Genomic DNA, 24,991 nt, shown 5'->3' with positions numbered 1-24,991 from the left:
AGGGGTGGGTGAAGTGTTTGAGTCCACCAAACACTTCTGGAGTTTCAGGGGTAAACTTTGTAGCAGCTGAATCCAATACAATTGGAATTAATAGTGACCAACACTTCAGACATAATAAAACAACAGAAAAAACTGAAAATGCCTCCATACTGCTTGTGTGGTGTCATCCAAGTGTCCGCAAGCCCCAACATTCATATTCGACTCAAAACGTGGTCAATTACATCTTGTTTTAAGCGTAAAAGTCCACCAGAAGTCGCTAAGCTAGTGGACTTAGCTACACGTTGGTGTGTCCGAGGGTCCATGAACGCACCTTGTAGGAAGACATAAGAGGGAATTTAGGCTTAAAACATGGTGTAAATTACCTTGTTTTGAGTCAAATACGAAACACTCAATTGCCCAGTTGGATGTAGACATGCTAAGAAATCAGCACAAATTATTTGGGTTTGTCCCATTTATTTGAAATCCAGGTTTTTGCAAGTAAAAGGCATGTAAACTTTCAGAGAGAGTAAAATACTAAACAAGAACATAAACACATATTTACAGTATTACATTGCAACGTTTGGGTTTAAAGTGGTTACAGTCATGGGACCTTTTTGTTTTTGATAAATTATTGAAATTCAAAAGTATAATTTCAGTTCAGTTACACACAACGTAATCATTTTCATACTGATTGTTCAAAAATGTACAGTAGAAATTGACTAAAGCAAAACATGGACAGTGCAAAATCAAAGCCCTTTAATCGAAGCGAATCATCTGTGGAATGTTCTCGGAGTCTCATTTTATTGTCTGTTGGGAGGGTTTGCTCACAGCAAGTTGTTTATATGTCACCAATGTGTCCTTTGTTTCAGCTTCTTCTGTCCAATAACAATTTCTGTTGGAGAGGAAAGACCAAGGAAGGTCATAGCGGGGGGTGCTCTGAGCTCTGGTCGCTGTCGTGACTGTCCTCCTCGGTTGCCAGCCTGGGCGAACTGGCCAAGCACTGAAGTCCCACTACTCCTGACAACTCTGATGGCAGTAACCGGCCCTTCTTTACGTTCACCAGTTCTTTCTCCCGTGCTGCTGCCCCCTGCTGGCCTCCCTTCACACGCTTCCACTTCATCCTTCTGTTCTGAAACCACACCTTTACCTGTGAGGAAACACAAATCTGTGAAATGTGACTGCCATGGTTTCTTAAGATTCTACAGTGCAATGGGAGAAGGACAAAATGTCTCCACAATAGTTTGCCTTATAGCCTGTTTTATTACAGTGCTCCATATGATGTGTAATAAAAAGTGACTTTTTAGCTGCTTTAATAAGTTCTCCTCTTTATACCATGAAATTAATGCTTCACAGCATGAGTAGGCTGTAAAAGCAGTGGACATCAGCAGCCTGAGTTCACTGAAACTCCCACCTGGAAGTTGTGCGTTGGGTGCTCTGTCCCAGCAAATATCATACATTCCAGTCATTTAGCAAGGAAACACTGTTCCAAGAAACACAAACAAATAGATTTTTGTGTGTAAAAAATGTAACTAGAAAAATAAAACCCTTGATTTGTCTAACTCAGACTTCTGATGCCTCACATACATTTCAGAAGAACATGGACCGTACAAGGCCGTATAAGAGGGTTAAGTAATGGTCATTTATAAAGAAAACAAAGGGCCTGTTTTGTGGGCCCATCATCAACCTCCTCCCAATGTAGATGTTAACATTTATATTACCTGAGTTCTACCTTCCTCCATCAGGATTGCTAAAGCTGCAAGAGGTCGCCTGACAATAACACAACTATGGGCTGTAAAGAGTTGCTTGCACTGACAACCTCTGGGGTCATTCTGTACTTAAATAACTACACCTCTATCTTCTTAGCCTAAAGTACTAATATAATCCTGAGCATGAATTTGGAGGATCAATCCATTACAGTTGCAGAAACACCTGCAGGTAACGATTCAGTTTACAGTGGCCTGTTACAGTTGCTGTGCATGTGTGTGTGGATGGGTGCGTGTGTGTGTGTGTGTGTGTGTGTGTGTGTGTGTGTGTGTGTGTGTGTGTGTGTGTGTGTGTGTGTGTGTGTGTGTGTGTGAACTTCTCTTTTTATACAAAATGAGAAAAGTTTTGGAAGGTTTCAAAGAAACATTTCAAAGAATGGACTGATGTTAGATCTGTTCATTCTCATACATTAAATTCATACTGTACATCTACCTGGTGCTGTTCTAATTTCAAGTGTTGTGTTCTCTACTTCTCCAACAGTTCAATGGCCCTCAAACTAAACAATCTTTGTTAACAAGTCTTAATATTCAGATTGCATAATGAAAGGCATTGTATCCGCCACTGTTATTGTTGTTGTGCTTAAAGTTAACACTAGCATTAGCTGGGAGAGCGTAACCGTATACAGACGTATACATTGACGTCATGACGTGGCTCTTTGAACGGCACTGGTCTGTGGAAAAGCAATTGCGAACCAGCACTAGCACCAGCCTGGAACTGGAACCTGGTTTGCATTGGTGGAAAAGGGATATTGGACAAACCGCATGCAGAGCTGCCAGAAACAGTATATGAGCTGCACGACACCCTAATTCCTTAATCATTCAAAGGGGGCATAGTTGCTGAGTATCGTGAATGGGGCCATCACACACACTCATGTGATCTATCGGTAATATAAAATGTAGTTGTGGTATTGTAAAAATGTGATAGACTGTCTTTAGAACCTCTGTTTGGTTTGTCTGCTCTGGGCTACTATAGAAACATGGCAGTCCAATATGGCGGATACCATGGGAGAGGACCTATTTCCAACTTAGATATAAAAGGCTCATTGAGGTAATGAAAACACAATGATTCTTAGTTTCTGGTGATATAGAATAATTTACAACATCATTTTGAATATTACATTCAATTTCAGCTAATTGATCCCCCAAATCCTACACAGTGGTCCTTTAAAACAGCTATATGGAGATGTAGATAGATGTATTTGATGCTACTGTACTCCTGCATTTTAGTAATGAGTTATAAGTGAGTTAAGGGATGTTAAGAATCTCAGAATCCAGAATCAATTCTCTCATGCACAGATTTATTGGATGACCACTGTTGACATTTAGAGAAACAGCCAATGTGAGGGGGAGTGTTGAGGGACTGGGCTCCAGACAGGAAGATCTAACTCCTGGGTGAGTTGTCCTGGCTGTTGCCTGAGCCAATACACAAATTAGTTCTGGCTAACAGACCTCTGAATGCACTCTTATGGGGGTGGTGGAAGTGTGGGGTTGTTGTTGGACAGAAGTGCTGAACAAGGGCAATGTCAAGTAGACTTCTAAAGATTCATACATACTGTCGAGTGCAGCCTTGCAAGACACTGGAGCAAACTGACAAATGTTTAGATAAAGCTTTACATTGGATTATTTTGTACAAATAAAGGCTTAGTAACAAAGTAAGGCAAAATATTTCTTTAAACTACCACAGTAGTGTTTTTATGTGTTTTCTTACCAAACAGCTGTGGCATAAGCTACTTTATTATATTATTAATATCTGCTGACTGTTTGACTAACCCTAACCCTAACCCTTGAGGCATTTTGTGATTTTGTTCTGTTGTTTTTTTACGTTTGAAAAAATGTGGTCACCAGTTACTTTAATTCTATTGGATTTGGCTGCTACTCTGTTTACCCCTGAAACTCCAAAAGTGTTTTGTGGACTCGAACACTTCAACCACCCCTCCATCAGCATAGTGCTGAGTAGATAATGATTGAATTTAAATTTTTTGGTGAACTATCCCTTTAAGAGTACCAGTAAGCAAAGCCAGTGAGCCAGCATACACAATGTGTCTTCCCCCTCTGCATATCGAAGTGTCCTTGGGCAAGATACTGAACCCCAAATTGTTTGTGACGCCTTTGGCATTCTCGTAGATAAAGTATTGCCCATAGATGCACTGTATGAATGTGTGTGAATGGGTGAATGGCAATAAACTGTACTGTGAATCACTTTCAGTGGTCATCAAGACTAGAAAAGCGCTATATAAATACAGACCATTTACCATTTGCAATGCAGGGCCCTCATAAATAAGAAGCCATTTTTCATATCAATTTGCCTGAATTTTATAATTGCTGCATTTGTGGCCTATGATCTCTACTGTAAGAATTGCAGCCGGTGAGCCACTGAATCATGTTTGTATTTTTCTTTCTTTCACTTACTTTTCACACCATATACAAATTAATGGAAACCAACGATTCCCTGGAGAATGGCTTACACTTTGGGAAATGGTCGGCATTATAATGTGCACATAGTAAGCAAGTAGTGATGTGAAGGGGGTGGGGATTACTGGGTTTAGGTGTGAAATAATTACTAAGATAATAGTACAACAGGATGAGGTTTGAATGCGAATCAGAGATATCCCCTCAATATATTTTTTCATGTGCAGACTAGGCTATTACTAGACTATTGCAATAGACTTAATGGGGGATATGTGCAGAGACACACAGACAAACAGCAAACACCAGATTAAGATTACATTACAATTGTCTGATGCGCACCTACATAACACCAGCTAGACTGCACCATTTCAATAATAACGTTCCAGATATCTGTATTAAATGCCAACAGTCAAAAGGAAAACTATTTCACTGCAGGTGGGAGTGCAGAGGGATTGCAGCTTTCTAGTGTAAGATCTCCAAATCATACACAAAATGCTAAATGTAAAGCTACCTCTTGATCCCAAAATGTTTATTTTAGGGTTATACCTTCCCACCCTAACCATTTCAAGGAATAAAGAAAGAGTCAACCCAAGCCACAGGTGGGCCAATGGCTGAGGGATATGTGAAATTGCTGCTCTATGGAAAAGATTACATATGTTCTGAAACGAAAGAGTGAAATGTTTGATTTGATCTGGCCTCCCTTCATACACTTTTTAAGTTATGTTGATATGTCCTTTGTGCTACAGGATTTCAACAGCTGGAAATGAGGTTGTCTTTATGTCTTTTTCTTTTTTTTATCAATTTCTTTTTTATTATTTTTACATTTTTTTGTTTTAACTTATTCCATTCTGCTTTGCCTCGTTTGTTTTTTCCTTTTTGTGTATATGTATATATATATGTATGTATGTGTATGCATGTATGAATATATATTTATATGTATATTTATATGTGTGTCTGTATGTGAATAAGTGTCATGTTTGTGGATGTCTATATGTATATGTCTGTGGGTGTGTATATGAATATAGGTGTAGGTGTATATACAAAGGGATGTATGTATATTGTGTTCTTCCATGTATTACATTTTGACATTATGTTGAAAATTAATAAAAGCGACGAGTATAGAAAATAACCTTCACTAATACAGTTATTACTTCTCCCTCCATCCTCTACCACTTATCCTCTCGAAGGCCACAGGGGGGCTGCAGTCCATCCCAGCTGACATTGGGTGAAGGGTAGGGACATGTCACCAGTCTATCACAGGGCTGACACGCAGAGACAACTATTCATGCTCACATTCACAATTATGGGCAATTCAGAGTCTTCAATTCATCTGCATGTCATTGGACTGTGGGAGTATGCCAGAGAAAATCCCCACAGGCATGAGGAGAACCTGCAAGTTTGGGCCCAAGAGCAACATCTCATCTGTGCAATATTACCTCAGTGTACCAACTGTACAAACATTAATGACATGTAAATGACACGTATTCCTTCCACTTTTCAGAAATACACTCTCGCACAGCTGTTTCCAAACGCTATTAATGAACAGTGTGTGCTGTCAAACACATCCGCAGCACCAACAAACGGTGCTTTGTGAGCATTACCAAAAACCATGAGGCCTGTGGCACACAGCAGCTACACTTCACACACTACTGACAGCAGCACACTAACATAACAAAGAATCTGTGGTAAGGAATTGATTAGCCTTCGAGCATTTGTATGTCAAGCCCTTTGCTAATGTCAGAACTCTGAGGGTGTCTAAGCCTCATATCAACTCTCTTCATCCACAGTGTGATGACTATTGGGCTTGAGGAGGAAATGTAGACAATCAGAGCTATTCTTCACCTAATGAATCTTTGACTTTACTGGTTTTATAATTGTATGATTAAAGCCCATTGAGCCCATGTGAGAACACAGCAGGAGATTATTCGGAGGATTTACCGCAAGTTGATGATGTTTCTAACACATGAGGGACGCAATACTGGAAAAAAAGAAGACAAATATCTCAGGATAAAAAAGTGGAGTCATACATGTAGAAGATACAGACAAAGATGTCACCTTAGCAAGACAACGAGACTCAAGAGTTTTCGATGATAAAAGCAGATGCTCTGTGTGTCGACAAAAACGTGTGTGATCTCCGCAGCGGCAATTCCACTCTACGTCCTGCCTCCTGTAAGGCGTGCCACCTCTCACCTGAATGCCTTGGGCAGTTTTTTGTTGTCATGAACATTACCAGAGAATTACCTCCTGCTACGTTCCAAAATCCATTGTGTGGACATTCTCGGAAAGTATTTTCAGTCTCCAGCTACAGCAGGGGTTACCTGATCCGGACATACGAGGTCAAATTGCCCCAAACCTGTCCACTGCACTGATGACGAGACTCTTTGGTAACACACACACTGTCACTGCACTTGGCTGTTGTTTGATGAGGGTTAAGAACAGAGGATGTAACACCTTGTTAAAGCCATATGAGACAAATTGTGATTTGTGAATATGGGCTATACAAATACAATTTGATTGATTGATTGATTGTTCATCAAGAAAATATCCCAGCACATAATTACATCCTCAGAATGTTAGAAGCCTTTCCTCCAGCAAATATTACAATACGCGACAGAGCAGTGAGAATCGTGATGCAGAGGTGATAGTCAGAGCTAAGCAGCCATGAGTAGTTACTGTCTGGTGAAGCCATCAGGGAGGTCAACTCATATACACTTGACTCTACCATGACACCACAGGCTTTCTAAACAGCACAAGATGTGGATTTTGTTGGACACCTACTGTTAACATCATACAATAAAAAACCCTACATTCAGTTAGCAATTTATAAGGTACACGTGTCTTTTGAGAGGTAGTGAATAGTTTTTATGAGATATTTTTGGCCTTTGTAGAATTTTCTATCGTAAAAGGGGAGAGAGAGAGCGGGGCTTGCAGCGAAGGGAGGGAACCAACCCTGCAGCCGCTGCAGAGGACAGTTTGGTAGTGAACATTGAAAACCTGGACATTTTAGTGTATTTCCGATATTTGTTGGGACTCAGGAAACCCATCTTGAAGTTGGGACAGTCCTGGACAAAGTTTTCGTCTTTTCTTGCACAATTGTAGTTTTATGCTGATTGCTTGTCCTATGCAAAGCTTTTCCTTCTGAAACTGTAAAAGTGACGTGCAGTAATGGAGCCCCATCATGTAAAGTCAAGCTGATGGACTCAGAACCCCGAAATAGAAAATCAGTTGTTGTTGCTGTTGTCTTTAATACACTGTTGTCATGATGGAAAAAGTCCCTTCAATAGATGATATAGATAGAGTCAAAGCTGCCGCTGATACAGAGCACTGGTTGCCTGTATATTCAAAGTTTATTAATATTGAATGTATCGAATGTCCAAAATGCACCAACTTTCACACTGTGCTTCCTTCGCCCCTTAACAATACACATGCCGAGTGTGAAGAAGCTAAGATGAATATTTCTCTAGATATGTAAAGCACAGACGGATAAAAGTTGGTGATTGGTGGTGAAAGTTAATTTTAACTGCATCTGTCAGGAACACTGAGAGCTGCTTACCCACAGGACTATTTATATTTCTCCAAACAAAATACAACATGTAAAAAGCAGAGCGTACAGATCTTACAGATGAGAGTAATCGTGAGCAACTTTCAATGACCCACAGTTCCCCACTGCTGCTTGATTTTGTGCTGAACCAAACACAGAGCAGTCCATGTCTAACTAACAGACAGATGACATGAAACTTTTTTCCTTCTCTCTCTTTTGTCTCGCTACAGGAACTTTGGAGGCTCTATTAACCGAGTATGTGAAAAGTAGTTTGAACTTCCCAGATTCCCCACTGTCACCCCAAAGCCTGTCTATCCACTTACCCACCATCCGTCTGTCCAGGACCCTGATTCCTTCCTTTACTCTTCCCCCACCTTCCCTTCATCCCATCCCTGTCAGCTCTTCATCGCTCCACGCTTACCCCCATCCTGCCATCCCATCATCCCTCAGCTCTCCTGCCAGAATCCCCGGCCCTCCCCACAATGCAATCTCAACGCACCTCATCTATGTTGTGCAAAGAATTGTGTATGATCCTTATTAGTAAACAGGGATTTTAAGCTAACTACTACTGCATTTGTATTATTCTACTAATTGAAGTTTAAATGTCTCTTTTATTAGACACGAACTTCATATACTTTTTTGCCTGACAATAAGATTCCTTCTTCTCTCTTTTCCACAACTGAACAGCACCATAGCACATTTTATCTGTTGCCAAGCCAAACACTGACAGCAGTATAGCAGTGGTGATTTATTACATCTTTGCATCCTTTGGCAAATGACCTAAAAATCCTTTTTATAATCTTCCAGTGTCAAACTATGACTCAAGTGTTTTTAAGTAAGACCTGTTGACTTTCTTGCAATATCTAGTGGTTGCCAAAGGATCTTAATAAAAGTCATGGCTCATTTAATGATCCTATAATTGTATTTCATGCCATGAAGCACATTTGCTAGCAGGATTTTGATGGCTATTTGTTTTGCAGCCCCTGTTTCCTCCTCCTCTGTCCTCACACTGAGTCACAGTCATTCAGCAGGTACCGTACTTGTCGTTCCGTGAGGTCGAGGTTGACAGCTATTTCGTAGCGTCTCAGTCTGGTCAAATAGTTGTGGTGTGCAAACTCGGACTCCAGTTCCCGGATCTGTTCTTTGGTGAAGGCTGTGCGCTCCTTCCTGGGCTTGCCGTTCATGTCTGACTTATAACTTCTGTCTTGGGACGCTGAAATGAAAAACAGAACATTTTCCAGCCACAGTTGAGTCTCCAAAACAGAGGGGGAGAAAGAACAAAAAAAAGGGAGAGGGGGTGAAAAAAAAAATTGGGAGGTGGAGAAAGAACAAAAGGGGGGTTGAAAAAAGGGGTGGTGGGGTTGATAAACTGCAGGGGCCCAAAAAGTGAAAAAAAAAAGGTAAATAAATAAAAGAAGGCTTAGGAACAGTAATGACCTTTTATTGCAAAGATGTCATTATTTCATATGTGGTATTTAACCCAAGCAGGAAGCTTACTCCCAGACAGCCTCAATGTACAACAGCCCCAACACTATACATAAGTAAACATATATATACAGTATATATATATTTCAATATGTATAAAAATATATAAAATGTAAAATGGTCTGTATTTACATAGCGTTTCTCCAGTCTTCTGATTGACCGCTCACAGTTCCTTGCACTAACAAGTCGCATGTACCCACTGACACATTCTGCACTTTTTAGTACCATTCACACACTGTCGGCTCAGGGGGAATTTGGGGTTCAGTCTTTCGCCCAACGATCCTTCACCATATGGACTGAAGGAGCCAGGTATCAAATTTTCAAACAACATAGATTTTGTTGGTTTTATGAAGACTGTACCTGGTGACAGAATATACTTAAAGAAGCGCTACCAAGACAAACTGGTGCAATTGTGTATATTTAATTTAATTTAAATTGATTTCAATGTTTTCCAGTTAGCAGTCTGTATCTTCCTGTGGTTTGTTGGTCCGTCAGTCCATGTGAAACCATTGGCAGAAGTGTGCACGTGCTTTGCTGTGTCCATGTGCAACAATCAAATAAAACACGGTTCCACTTATCAAAACAGAAAACACTCCAAACACACCGACTAGTGGTCCGATTTCTACAACCCTAACTTGTGTTTCAGTAATTTAACCTTAACTTCACCTTAATCATTAATATTTATTTGCCATAAAACCACAGTCTTTGTTCAATCTCATCCACGTCATAGACCGAATTTTAAAAACAGTGGCAGTGGCTGTGATTCAGTGTCTTTTCCTGGCAGCAGAATTGTGAAATCTTAACAAACTTGATGAATGTTGTCTCCTTTAAATTATTCTTTAACACTGTGGTGTCTTTTAAATCATGTATTCATATATCAAAAATTATAGAGGCAGTTTTTACCATCTAACAATATTAAGCATTTTTCAGATTGTTTCTGCCTGAAAGATTTGTTTGTGTTAAATCATATTTTCCCCCAATCATTCTTTGTTGTATTTGTGGTCAGCGAATGGTGAAAATGAACAGAGCATTCCTTCATAATGAAAAAAAAACGCTGAATAATAATTTCTGAAGTCTGCACTGCATTAGTCCTGCTGACAATTTATCAATGGTGTAAGTGCTGGATGTGCTGACAAGACACAGTTTGCCAGGAACGGAAAGAGACGCTGTTTATCCTGCACATGAGACAGACACCTAACATTAATTAGACAATTGGCATTCGAGTCTTGTTAATATTAATATTAATATTAATATTATTATTATTATTATATTAATATTAATATTAATATTAATATTATTATTATTATGTATACTTATTTCTAAAGCAGATTGTATTTCAATGATGCCTCACTCCCATACAGACTCTCTCTCAGACCGTTCTTTTTTCAGATCACCGAGTTCAGAAAGAAAGAATAAAAGAGCTGCGGTTTCTCCAAGTGCCAATGAAGTTAGAGTTAGGAAATTGGATTTGGGTTAAGTCGCTGGCAGCTTCAGCGTATCCTTTCAAACTTTTCAATCTGTCTGACAGGGCTCCCTCTGTCCTGGCTGGGACATCGAGTCGGGGGTGATCGGAAAGTTCTCCACTTGGCACCCTGCTCTGAGCTGCTCGTGAGCGGGGTGAACTGATACAGATACGGAGCCTGCTTTTAAATCTTGTGGATGTATCCTGGAGCTGCTGCGCTCTTTTGTGTCCTTTCTGCCGTCCATGGGGAGCATATGTGTGCAGAGGAAATTTATGCCTGGAAGTTGAGTTTTATGACTCTGATATATGACCTTCACTTTCACCATCACCTTCGCTATTTCAACTTTGAGTCTCACCGACAGAGCAAATTAATGTGTTCAGGGTCATAGATGCCACTGAAGACACTGAGGTCTCGACCTCTGGGGTTAGTTTGGGAGTTCGGAGATTTAAACGACCTGGAGGGGGATATTTACAGTTAAAAACACTAGGTGTTGGTGGAGGATTAATAAACTCTTAACAGTATTCCGAGTAAACTGTCTCACCACAGCATTCATTTCATAGCTTTTCATCATCTTTTAATTCAAGTTTTCTTTAATGGCTTCTTGTGATAATTGGCTTAAAAGTACATTTTATCACAGTATATTTTAGATCTGTTAGAAAAACATATTTTAATAAAGATCTAATAAAAAAAAAATATTGCCTAATCTTTTCTGTCCCACAAACTTCCTAGTATGTCCTTATCTAAATATCTGACCATAGAAAGCTGTCAAGTTGTTAGATGATGGCGGATGTAAAAATGATGATTTAAATTGCCTAAGATCTGTTGAATTTTTTAAAACCAATTTCAAGCAGTTCAGCTCAATGAGAGGACATGCACCTCCACCAGAGAAGCAGTCAACTGCAGATCTTCATCATCAAAATCCATCATTATTGGAATATGAATTTGAGAGAAACATGATTTATCTCCACTGCAAAAAATGATATCCGAGTAATATCAGATCTCTTAAATCAGGGTAATATCTTTTTGTTTTTGTCTGACAAGATACTTCTTCTTACCAGACAGTTTTTATGTGGGAGTGAAATTTCCCCCTTTTTTCGTTGGCAGATAATTTGAGTTATTTTAAGTATTTCTTCCCCAATTTTATTGCTTTTTTTCTTGTTTGAGTTTTTGCAGTGTCCATATATAGAATTATTTGCTTGTCATCTTTTGTCAGTTACCTTAAGTTATTGCACAAGTCATGTGTGACTTGTATTACTGATTTGTTTTTCTTTTTGAAATATAATCTATAGGTTTGATCGGTAGCTCTTTTACTTGCCAAGTGAAATATGCTTATGAACTAAAGAGGTAACATATGGATTCAAAATAAAATAAAATGCACTTACCCATATAATGACATATGATCAAATCTTGAGCATATTTAATTTAGAAGTTTTAAGTTCTCAGTGAGATATGTTAGGATTGAAGCTGTTGGTAATACTAATATTTTAAAACAAAATAGTAAAATTACATAATTGTAAGTGTCGCAATTTACGTTCAAATGAGGACAGAAATGTCCTGGTCTGAAAGTGTCATGAAAGTTAATCATATATAAGCAATCAGTTATTTGTAAATTGGGTTTGCTTCCTTTTATTGCTAAAAAAAATGTGTTTGGTCACAGATTCAGCCATCATTTCTTTACTTGTTAAATTAGGACAATCGTGTGAATATTAACAGAATAAGTCGATTTTTTTTTTTGGGAGGGGGGGTGCTCTTGAAAGAAATGATGATACATCTCCAGGGGTTTATCCCATGACAATAAATTACCTGATAGATTACACAGATCATGAATGTTACAGTTACACTGCTATCAATTCTTGACATTGGTAAATTTGTATTTGTAAACATGATATTCTACATTATATTGACACGTTTGTTCTTTTCAGAAATATATGGGTTTTGAACTCAGCTAGTTAAACAGCTAAATAACTTTTTAAGACGACAGTGTAAAACAGCAGAAAACATTGTCATAAGACAACATTTTTATATTGTGCGCACCGAAGATGTACAAAAGAAACATCTTATTTCTTTGAGGGAACAGGTTCTTTAAAAAGATGAATATTTTTGCGAGTCAGGGAAAATTCAGCTTAGAGGTCAATTAGAAAAGATTGACCTTAACAGATTGATGAGAAACTGCACAAAAGTAAATGCATCAAGAACTTCATCATCTTACCAGAGCTATTATTCTTGCCCTTACTGTTCCTTCTAACCGGGTCCTGTGGAGACAGACTCTGCCGGCCGTACTCCCCAGACACACATGACGCCCCCGTCGGGTGACCACTGCCCAAACCTGGGTTGGTGCCACACATGTTGGGGCCCTCTGAGCACAGTTCTGGGACTGTGGCCTCCAGCAGTGGCAGGCATATGTTGTTCCGAAAGTTTGATGAGAGCATCTGCGGGGGAACGGGCCAGCCGGGTGGGTGTTGAGGATGGGGCAGGTGGCCTTGGTGGGCTGCACTGCCAAACGCCCCACTGTCCTCTCCTCCAGCATAGCCACACGGAGGCGAGGAGCTGGGTAGATCCAGGTAGGAGACGTGGTCACTCCGGCCATGCAGGGTCAGCGGCGATTGGGTGATGGCAGAGTGTAGACCCTGGGCCGCGGCATGAGGGCTACGTAGACAACCAAACAGAGAGTGATCCATGGTTTGGGGTGTCCTCCAAACCCCCACTCCTGCCAGTGAGCTTTAACCAAAAACTCTCCAAATAACAAGCAGGAAAAGAAGTGAAAGAAAGAATCAGGGATGTGGGCAGCCTAAGACCCAGCTCTCCTCTGCAGCCCCTCTCAGTTCAGACCTCCAGACCCCCCTAATTCCAAGAGAAACCCAGCTGAAGGAAGGCGGAGATGATGGTGTTGAAAGAAAAGGCCTCTGGTAATCCCGAGCACACAGACGGTTGCCAGGCAGATGGTGGGTAAACACTGAGAGGCTGAGGAGGATCTCGGATGACAGCGGAGAACGCTAGGACCAGTGTGGAAGGAGTGGGTGCTTCCAGGGAAGTTGTGCTGGAGACGGAGTCACGGGGAGGAGGAAGAGGGGGGTGTTATATATAGGATGTAACACGAGATGTAGGTTGGGTCACTGGCTCACTGCTACTGACCACATGCATGTGATCATCCTCCAAAAAGCAATGCTCAATAAATCTGAATCATTCCTATAGCGCTGCCTCAGGAAAAGTGGGCAGTTTATTTTGGAGCTGAGACGTTTGGCCCTGCTGAAACTTGTGTAGTAACTGTGCTGCATCAGCTGCTGGACTTCGGATGCAGAGCTGGAGAACTCTGTTTTCACAGATTGTTAATTTTTTGATTGTTGGATGAAAGTTAAAAGCGACTCAATATTTACTTGTTGCATTTGGTGAGATTATTGCAAGTACAGTGACAGAGAGGAAATACTTAAGAAAGCTGATATAACTTTGTCAGGTCCAACTCCAATATTTTTGATTATTGTTGTTGCCTTACGTGCCCATGAGACTTGACTGATTTAAAACAAAACTTTGGATCTCGCTTGTCTTATGACTTGATGATAAAGAGTCAATTTGTAGTAGAAAAATGACTTGATTCACTTGGCTGTTGTGAGACTTGACACACTATAGAATTGACTTGTCATCTTAAAGCAAGGGTTGGTAATCCTGGAAAAGCTAGCAAGAGCAGGCTACACTTTAAACAATGCAACTGATACATCCCACCCCCTCCCGTCAACCCTCTAATCAAAGCTATGGCCCTAAAAGATATGACCGCGTACTGCCTGACAACTGCTAGAAACTGACTTTTCCGTGACTTGCTTGCTAACTTCTGGCTATTGTCTGTACTTCAGCAGCGTACGGAAGACTCTGATCAGGTTCAGACGACTTTATTTACTGATGGCTATCAGGACATGAGTGCATCAGAAACAAATTAACAACCTTATCTTTAATCACTTGATTTGAAACTTTCTTTCTAACTCTACCCAGAAATTAGCTCCCTAACAAACTGACTTGACTCAAAATGTGTCTAGCTTCAGAGTTGACTTGACGTGAGACTCTTCATCCGAAAGAGTCCACATCCCTAGACAGATTTGTTGCTAAAGACTTAACTTGTCTTGAGACGTGTCACAATGAAGACTTGACTCAATTAGAAGCATCTCTCCTTAGACTCGGCCAAAGCCGAAATCTCAGTGTAAAACCTTTGAGGTGGAAAATATGACCGTAAGAATGTCAGAATTATAAAATAAACACCAGAAATGCCTTGGATAGTCTACACTTGACTATACTTATGTAGTTATCAGGCAGAGAAGATAATGAGAAGATAATGGTCATGTTCCTTGGTCAGCGTTTGGGACTTTGTATAGAATTCTACTTGCATATTGTTCATACACTGTAGAAATGCTTGACTTGGACTTAACTAAGACTCAAAGTTCATATTCAAGCTGATTTATAATATCCTTCTTTTTCAGGTTGTGACTGAATACAGGTGTGTTACTTTATTCCAGTCAATACAGCAAAGTCTTTACTTTTACATACATCTTAGACATCGTGTACTTTCAGTGTATTTTAATATCCATCATACTACAGGTGGAGGATTGTAACGACTCTGAATGATCCAATATTTCAGGTTAGAGGCTTTAAGGGAATTTGAGATGTGATAATGTTTCATATTCAATGCTGCTGCATCACTAAAACGTATTTAGTCTGTCCATTTTATGCATTAAAAATAGCTAAAATCACATATTACCTCCCTACATGAAGAGATTCTAAAGCAGCATCAAAGTTCAAAATAAAGCTGTTTGTTTCCCAAATGTCCAGACAGCACAGACATGACAGGCAAGTTTCCAGTATTGTGAGGAACTCAAAGAAAATCCTGTTAAACAACAATAGCATGCAAAAAAAGAGAAATCAGTTATTTTACGTGATTCACTGCCTCGTCTTTGAAATGAAAGGCCTGAAGACAGAATTGATTTGGCAACCTGAGCCGAACCATTCAAAGGCAACCGCTCATTTGTGGTCGAAATACACTGAAGACGGGTGAAAAATAAGGTTGATCAGTGAGTTTTAGTTGACTTAGTTTGACTCTCTCTGCAGCAGCGTCCCCACAAATACACATCTGTTTGTATCCATATCTGTGAGTTCTTCTTTAAACCCGCACCCCACACACATGAAAAGAGGGAAATCTGTTTAATGGGAACTGCTGAACAACCCGACATGAAGCTGCAGCACGGTTTGGGGCTCACTCGGTCCTGCACGACACATGCACCACATCCAGTGGTCCTGTTTAAGGTCCCGCAGCAAAACACTGTGTTTACCTAACAAATTAGGATAATTAGTAGCTGTGTAAAGTAATCCGCAGGCCTATGCCCACTGTGCGTACTGATGCTCATATGGTTTCATTTGAATGCAGCTGAGCAGCGTTCAGAGGTGGAAGTGTTTCTCCTTGCTCCTCACATGTCAGCACCCCAAGGCTCCAGCAATTTCTCACCTCTAATTTGACAGATCCCGACGGAGGGGACGTTTTACTCAGGTGAGTTCACTTCAAGCTGCAGTCATTAGTGTTTGTGTGTGTGCTGAAACACTAGACTGTGTGTGTGTTCAGATTTATTTTATGATCATAACTTTGGTATGCATTACTTCATCTGGCTGTGTTAGCTGAGGTTTCAATTCAAACAGCATTTCCAGAGTAAATACAAAAGAGACAATATTAGTGACTGGTAAAGTGTTGAGATGTTGAGAAGTGTTTTTTTGGATAGAGACAAGCTTGATGCACCCTGTGTTTATGCTAAGCTAGGCTAATCCCATCCTGACTCCAGCTCTGTACTGTAACTCAGGGGCTCACAGGTCTCTGCATTCAACTGGAAAATGTTTACTGAACTTGTTTTCACACCGGTACTTTTTGGTCGAGTGAACTTAATTACGGTTTGTTATCACGCTTGGTGCAATTGGGTAATTGGGAACTAAAGAGCTAAATGACTCATGCAGCTGTGTTTTCCATCCTCTGAGACAGCAAAGCATGCGAACTTCATCGGCCTGCGGAGTAGATATGAGCAGCCAGAGAATGAAGCAAGGTTTTACGTGCACGTACAACAACACGCAAAGTACTGTCCTTCTGCAATGAGACACATGATCAATAAATGGAGTGAACATCTTCACTTGGTTTGAAGTCGTGCATTCTGGCTGAATTTTTCTCTGTGTGGGAAAGAAACAGAACCAAGGGGAAAACACATGGTTTTATGAACGCATCGATTGATTTGGACCAAAAACAAACAAACAAACGCCCCCTCAGATCATTGAGAGGAGACAATAGGGGGTTTGGTGAGCCAATCTAAATGTTCCACGTCTAGAATTGATAGTTCGCAGTAAACAGTAAAAGATTTAACAGCAAAATTAAAAAGAAGCAATAAGATACAATGAGATAAGAAAAACTTAAATAAGCAGGATAGCGATGAGGCTACTGCAGATATATAGAACAAATATTTACATCTCCACTGTATTTAAATATATAAGGTGTATTATTGAACATTATTTACAAAGAATAATACTGTAATAATACATATCGAGTAATGGTGAGTAAAACATTAGAAGTGATAAGACTGGTGCTTGTGGTGGGTGTTGGAGGAAGTGGTTGTACAGTTTTCTTTTCAAACAGTTAAATTTGGTTTATAAAGTGGTAGTGAGCAATAGTAAATGAAAATGGGAGAATAGGGACTTCTGTTGCATTGGATGTGAAGCTTTCTGTGTGTGGGTCATGGATCTTATCACACACTGTGGGTCTTGTTTAATACATGCTTTGTTTATCAGAATGCTCTTTCACGGCGGTAAGCTTCTTACTGGAAAAGACTTTTGAAATGTCACATGTCCAAATGTCCAGACTCTGCACTCTGCTGTGGTGTGGCGGCTCAATGCAATATTTCTCACTTTATTTGAAATGCAGTCTTTTGCTTTGTGAGAAAAATGAACTCAGAGTGAAATAATGAACAGAAACTCCTTCTACTCATACTCATACTCATACTCATCCTCATACTTTGAAATACCATTCCTCCTCTAGCAGCTGCTGCTTTACCATATTAATCTAATCTTCGTCAATGAATATGAAAATTAATAATGAAACAAATTCAGTGAAACTGTGAATTTTTATCATAGCATAAAAATATGCAACATATAAAACACATTTTCCCACAATGCCATTACTTTATTCACATCCTGACTTACTTCCGGTTAAACAAAAACAAATTTAAATTGCAATTGTCATGTAGTCAATGACAAAAATATATTTTTTAAGAAAATTGATAAACATACTTTTAATATAGTAGTGGGCCTTTATACTCATTCATTGTGCCTTTCCTCAAAATATCATACTTTATAAGTGAAATTTGTGAAAATATCCCTTTTGAAAATAAAACTTTATCTTGAGGTACTTGAAAAAATAAAACCATTTCAATTATTTTAAAAGCTTTGTTTTGAAAAAAAACAACAACTCTTTAAAATGTTTTTAAAACACAATTTTCCAGAAATGTTATGATTTTATATTGAATAGCACATCTATTATTAACACAAAGGTAGATGTTTAGAAGTTCGTACACAGAAGAAGACAAAATTAAATTGAAACAAGTTTAGTTGAGGTGGCTTTACATTCATAGTGTGTACACTGTTATCGGCTGAGTTTGTACAGGGTCTCTGAGCTTTCAGCCTCTTTAAAAGCTAAACTTGATCCAAATTTTGGAAAACAACACAAAATATCCTGAACTCACTTCCCCATGAGTACATGACATTCACAATGTAAAATTTGCAACATATCAGACAAGTGATTTGGATGTCTCCTTTCCTCTTCCTCTGGCTGCAGTCTGACTACTATGGGTTTTCACTCTTAGCTCTGAGACCTTTCTCATTCATTGTTGCTGTGATTTCTCTTTGCAAAGCACATTTGTCACCAATTTGTTGTTGTTCTTGTTGTAATTCAGCTTTTTACAAATGACAGCTCAACTCTAATGGACTGGAAGGTCAGATAAAGACATAAAGCCAACAAATCAAGTTATTGTCTATGACAAAGTAATCACGCAAACCTTAACACAGCAGAGAAAAGTCTGCAAATTGTGATAAAACTGTGACACATTTCTAATGTTATGAAATGCACAACACAAACTCTGAAGTAGACTGGCACTAAGTAGAGCGCATATTTCCATCAAGCTCCAACTGTCCCCTTAAATTCATTCAAGCTGCACAGCACAGTCATAGATAACATTTTTCATAAATGTGCCAGAATCCATGATTTACATGCTGGGAACCCTAACCCTAATAATGTTGAAAAAAAACCAATGTGTTAAAGACAAAGAAATGACTGGATCTTCCCTCCGATCCGGATCTGCACCAAAATGGAATGGATTCCTTGCTGACACATACCTTATGATTCGATCAAGTTTCATCGAAGTCTGTTTAGTACTTTTTGTGTAATTTTGCTGACAAACAAACAAACAAACACATAAACCAACCAACAATATAAATGGACAAGGTAGAAAACACAGTCTTTGGTGGAGGTAATAATCAAGACATAAAAAAACCTGGGGAGTAGAGGTTCTAAAGTCATTTTGTGGCGCTGTGCTGTATTAATAACTGTAACAATAATTATACAAGTATATCCTATGTTGTTATGACATAATCCACACGTTTATTTGTATATTAAGTTCATTTTAATATTAGTTTTGTTGGACATAACAGTGTGGCACTTCATGAATTTTAACTATCCTTCTACTTCATACTATTGGATGTTCTGATACTGCCCTCTGCTGTTGTGCTGCACGTACAACACTAGTCTGCTCGTAACCAGTCAGTCATGGACTGTGAAATGACTCATAGATATGAGTGTTTTTATATTTGTACTGTGACCTGTCAGTCCAAGATGAGTACATGCTGGAAGAGGTCAGAGAACATGATCCATGTTAACACTTGTCTGTTCTGGAAAATAACATTTGCAGCCTGACATCACAGAAAACGTCTAATTTTCTCAAACGTTCTCCACAAGTGTTCCGTCTCCCTCCTGACTTTGACTCTGAGGATTTCTCTGAGAAGACCCTGCAGAGGCTGTTACTGCTGATCAGTCCTCAGGTTATTGGTCCTTCTCTTTAGCGCCACCATCAGGCCAAATTTCAAAAAAGCCATTTAGAACGTCTTTAGGCATGACAATTAGACTACATGATTATAGGTAATAACATTGTTTCTGATATTTATAGCCTACATGTCCAATATACTTTTTTTTATATATGGCAGCTAGACGTATGCCCTATAACCAATCTAGTCCTTTTTCCCATTGTAATCTTTAAGGTGACATTAAAGTCAGTTTTTCACTTACCTAAAAGCGATTGCGCTCCTATGTGCTGACTGACAGTTTCCCTGATCTGGATCCACACCAACATTTAAGGGGTTCCTCTATGACCTATACCACATCCCCTTCCACCAAGTTTCATGCAGATCCATCCACACATTTTTGTGTAATCCTGCCATCAAACAAACAGACGCAGATGAAAACATAACCTTGATGGAGGTTTTCCCTTTTAAAATATAAACCAGTTTATCTTGGTAAACTCTAAGTCTCCTGATTATATCTGTGCAAAGCAGATCATTCATTCCCATATCATGCCTTTTGAAAAGAAAACATATTAGTATTTTCACCATTTTTGCTGCAGTAACTGAGTTAAAAAATGTGAGAGGAGTTTCTGAATCTGAAATCATGTGTGCAGCTGTGTGTAACTGTTGTGTTGTATTCATGGGAAAGAAAATGAAAGTTTGCAACTCCTGAAGCATTTTTCTCTGTCTTCAAATGTAGTGATACACGTGTTTGACTATTTTCTGCAACGACAAAGTCCATCCTCACAGGCGTGCAGTTTTTTTTTTTGCACCAATACCTTCGTACTGATCTTATCTGCTGTGAGAGCTCTATCACAATAAGACCCGACAAGGAAGAGATGACATCACAGAATAAACATTTTAGATTTGGTGGATGAACTCAAGTTAACACTAATGAATAATGTACTATTCAAGCATCACAGCAATGTCCTGCATTAACTGTGTTAAAATGCTTTGACCTACTAACTAAAATATCTTTTGTCATAATAAGACATAGTAAGTAGTACGTCACATACAAAACTGATGCGATCAATAATCTGTCAATATAGATGGAAATCGTTAAAATGACATTTCACCATTTTAGAGGTAGACTTTCTTTATAGAGCGAACACTCCTCATTTGCGTTTCCCTTTCGTGAACCTTTGTGGAAAGAAATAATTATGGTTTGCATTTTCCATGAGCAGATTTTCAGGCAGAAATAAAATGTTGTCGAGATTCAGTAACAGATGTGGAGGATACATTTGTCAGGTCATGTGTAGACAAAGTAAAGTCAACACCAAACCCAGTGACAGTAGCTAATAAATGAATCCTCCGCTCTCAATAGGAAAATACTTGAGTTTCCAAGTAAATGTATCATCCTGCAGAGAGGATGAGGGAAAACATGGCTGAATGAACCCGCTGCCTACACCAAGCCAAAAATGTTCTGTTGCCCTCTAGTCACTGACTCCTCTTGTAGTGGAGCTCCAGATAAGATGTTAGACAGACCTTCATAATACAAAGATTCAGGTTATATAAGGATGCCAAGTTTACTTACTGACGGGTGACACATTTTGAAGCATAAAACCATTTTGTGTTTTTCTTCATCACAAAACGTAATTTGTTTGTTTTTGATTTGCTGTTATGAATTACACAAGTACCCAGAATTCCCTGCTTTGTTTGTATTGAGCTGTGGCATTTTTACATGGTCCTAGACTGACGTCTGTGACAAATGTGTGTAGTTCTACACAAACTCACACACGACTCCGAGCAGTGAAGGTAGCCATGATGCGTTTATGTACAATGATGATGATGATCTGTAGAAGTGAACTTCTTTATCTGACAATGAGCTGATAACATCCTAGTGGGTCTGTGTAAATGTAAATTCACGCTGGATAAATTCAGGCTTCATATGAACACAGCTCTTATTTCACTCTGTGCTGCCAGTTTCAGTTTGGCTGAAGCAAACGCGGATGTTGCCAACAGAGCCACTTCTGATCCTGGAAACTGAAAAATGATCTACTGACTGCAGAGGAGTTTCATCTCACTCACTCTGGCAAAAGTCCAGAAATCATTTATGGCCAAAACATCCAAAAGCTGCTTGAGAAAGTGAGTTATTCGTATTTGCAAATAGTAGGCTGCAACTTGGTTCAATCATTATTGTTCAACACATTTCTTCATGTGACTTCTTAGTAGATCGTGGCTACAATGTTTTATATATATATATATATATGTATATATATGTGTGTGTGTGTGCGACACATTCATATGCATGAATATGTATGTGTATGATACATATCATTCTGTCAGTAATATACGTATTGAACATTAGTGTACATTATCTATCTATCCATCTATCTATCTGTCTCTCTGTCTGTCTGTAACTCTCTCTCTCTTTGTCTGTCTGTTTGTCTGTCTGTCTGTTACTCTCTCTCTCTGTCTTTCTGGCTGTAACTCTCTCTCTCTCTCTCTGTCTTTCTGTCTCTAACTCTCTTTCTCTCTGTCTGTCTGTCTGTCTGTCACTCTGTCTGTCTTTCGATAGATATCAGTAGATCGATGTCTATCTACAGAAACACACACCTGAGCTCAAGCTGTTCTGGAATACTTGGAGTGTTACACGAAGGGCAGAGCTCAAGCCTGCAGGGGGCGCCATCATACTACTGACCCTCTGTCAGAGGGGATGTCTGTCTCGTCTCTCTGGGCCTTGCTGTAAATTGAGGTTACCTGATCTGCATGGAGGAATCCTCAGTATGGGAGAGTGGAAACAGTAAAGATTTACCCAGGGAATGAACATGTGTCTTAAGTGTTCCATTAATACACAGATTCAAGCAGCTCTTGGTAGCTCAGCTAAGCAGCAAGAAAAAAAGAAAACATGAAATCCCATTTAAAGCGTATATCTATGTGAACGTAGAATCTTTGGATAACACATTTAAAGTCAGCTCTAAAGATTAAATGCTACATTTCTCATCCCAATCCTTTCAATACATTTCTACTAATGTGATAAAGCTTAAATGAGAAAGATATTCAGACGATTAGCGTTGGAGTCCGTCTGTGGCAAACTGAATGGAATAGAAGTGGTTTAAGGGGTAAACACTTGCGTGTAAGGTCCAAATCTTTCACACTGCATTTCAGGACAAAAAGCAGGTCATGAAGTCCGAGGGCCTCTCCGTAGACCTCTGTGATGTAACTGTGTGGCACAGACCAGAGCAGGGCTATTAAACCATTTCTAAAGATCTGCATGTTCCCTGGAGCACGGTGACCTCAATCAAATAAGAAAACACCAGGACTCGAGAGCGATGCAGTTCTTTTCAGTGTCCCACATCAGTGTGGAGTCTGTTATTAAAAGAAAGGTTTGTTGAATAGATTGATTCACCAAACTGTTTAACCTACTTACTGTCACTTTGAGCTGAAGCACTTGAACATGCACAGCAAAGGAGTGATTGAGTGTATGCCTGCAAATGTTGGTTAGATATGGTTAGTATATTAATCTAAAGCTTGTTTTTTTTTTTACAATTTGTTGTTATTGGTTATTGAATGTATATTGATGGGCACAAATGGCAAGCTGTTGCAAATCCATCTGTTTACAATGAATTTTAGAAGCAGTTGATAATAAAATCATAGCAACTCTTTCCTAAACATACAAGCTTTAGCTCTAGCTGCAGGCTGGTAGGACAAGTTTCACATTTAAAATAAAGACCAAAAAAAGCAGAAAGAAAAAACATACTCTTATCAAAAAGCAGCTTTAGAGCTTGGGAAACAAGAGAGAAATATTCAGTTGTGATTAATTACATTTTCAGCGTCATGGGAGAATTTGGGCTGGTGAGGTTAAAGAAAACGCTTCATAGTTACCCAGAAAATACAATTTGATTTATTTTTTGAAAGGGGTACAACATTTGAATGGCATAATTTGATGAAAATCAGGTCATCTGATCCTTCCAAACTACACAAACATATCTGAGAGTATTTCATGTAGAAAAGGACTAAAGAAATGTGACGTGATAATTGACTTAGTATTTGAAAGTCGTCAGACCAGGGCTGAGTTTATTAAAAGGCATCAAATGTGACACGTAATCAGCCAACTTACTGGTTCTTAACCGAAGCTAAAGTATTCATTGTTATTCACACATTATCAGTTCATCTGTATTTTCCACATGTGTACAATGACCAACAAATACTGTATGATCTCAGATAGGCTTCCTCAGTATAATATCACTTCCAGTAGCAGTCTCTTCATGTTTAATTTCATACTTCTTAAAATTGGTGAAGACTGTTGTATATATTAAAAAAGCATGGATAAATCATCATCGAAAGTCACTGTGGTTGATGAGCAGTTGAGAAAACAGCAGTGACCTCTGCCGTGACACCTCATCTCCAGCACAGAGGAAGACGGCAGCTCACACGCGCACGAAGCGGCCTGACGTACATAATTTAAGAGCACAGCCTTCATGGGCTCTGCAGCTGAGACGTTATCTTCCTCTCCACTCACAGGCCTCTGATGAGTCCGGCCCCTTATGTATGGATACTGCACTTATTTGCATAAATGATTATTATTCAGACACAGCAGGAGCATCTATTAATTTGTCTTTATTTCATTTACATATAGAAAATGGTTGGCACATTTCTTGAATTAGTACATTATTTTGTCTGAACATTTGTGTCGTTCTATGACTTACCAGTCACTATTGTACACTGATAAACGGAAACGCAAAAGGCAGTCTTGGCGCTTCTTCACATTCATCAGGACGCTCTTTAATTCCATGTCACAACAAGACAGAGCAGGATCCAGACAGGACAAAGTCATTCTAATGTCATCCACCACAGTCTCACTGTGGATGTCGTCACCGCTCATGTTTGGGCATAATGTCTCTTCTGTCCACCGCCACCATACCAGGCCTGCTCAGCTCCTTAGGGGACACGTCTGCATAAAACTCAGCCACCACAGGACAGTGATCTGACGCCACGCCGCCCCATGACCAGTTATCTGGGATCCAGGGGTTGGTCAAGCCCTCCCGCACGACCATGCAGTGGCCTGTCGGAGGGAAACACAACATGCACGTGAGACTTCATGACAGCTCTAGTATCATACTGATGATGTGTTTACACTCTGAGGCTTGCTCTGACAAAAACTGTTGAATCTAATCAGTTATGTAGGAAATGTACACAGCTTCAGAAAAACAAATCATAGTCATTCTAATGGTCAGTGTTCAGAGTCCTAAAAGACTTGAACTTGCCCCAAGGACTCAAGACTGGACCTGAAT

At 39.4% G+C, this 24,991-nt stretch overlaps 2 protein-coding genes across 2 annotated transcripts in view; both read right to left on the bottom strand.

Moving 5' to 3' along the window:
- Nucleotides 1-428: 428 nt before the first annotated feature.
- On the bottom strand, nucleotides 429-13,681 carry LOC118125052 (homeobox protein MOX-2). Its single transcript, XM_035183404.1, has 3 exons — nucleotides 12,850-13,681; nucleotides 8,733-8,905; nucleotides 429-1,126 (listed from the first exon to the last, which is right to left on the bottom strand). The coding sequence occupies exons 1-3, from the start codon at nucleotides 13,316-13,318 to the stop codon at nucleotides 899-901; spliced, it is 870 nt and encodes a 289-aa protein (XP_035039295.1). The 5' UTR covers nucleotides 13,319-13,681; the 3' UTR covers nucleotides 429-898.
- Nucleotides 13,682-23,585: 9,904 nt separating this feature from the next.
- eepd1 (endonuclease/exonuclease/phosphatase family domain containing 1) overlaps nucleotides 23,586-24,991 on the bottom strand; it is a 33,722-nt gene continuing 32,316 nt past the window's right edge. Inside the window, exon 8 of the mRNA XM_035183045.2 lies at nucleotides 23,586-24,762. Coding sequence (XP_035038936.1) covers nucleotides 24,572-24,762 — 191 coding nt within the window. The 3' untranslated portion in view covers nucleotides 23,586-24,571. The remainder of the gene's footprint in view (nucleotides 24,763-24,991) is intronic.

This window comes from Hippoglossus stenolepis, chromosome 17 (assembly GCF_022539355.2).
Source record: "Hippoglossus stenolepis isolate QCI-W04-F060 chromosome 17, HSTE1.2, whole genome shotgun sequence".
Taxonomy (NCBI): Eukaryota; Metazoa; Chordata; class Actinopteri; order Pleuronectiformes; family Pleuronectidae; genus Hippoglossus; species Hippoglossus stenolepis.
The sequence above is the reverse complement of the archived record's forward strand: the minus strand, read 5'-3'. Positions and strand labels throughout refer to the sequence as shown.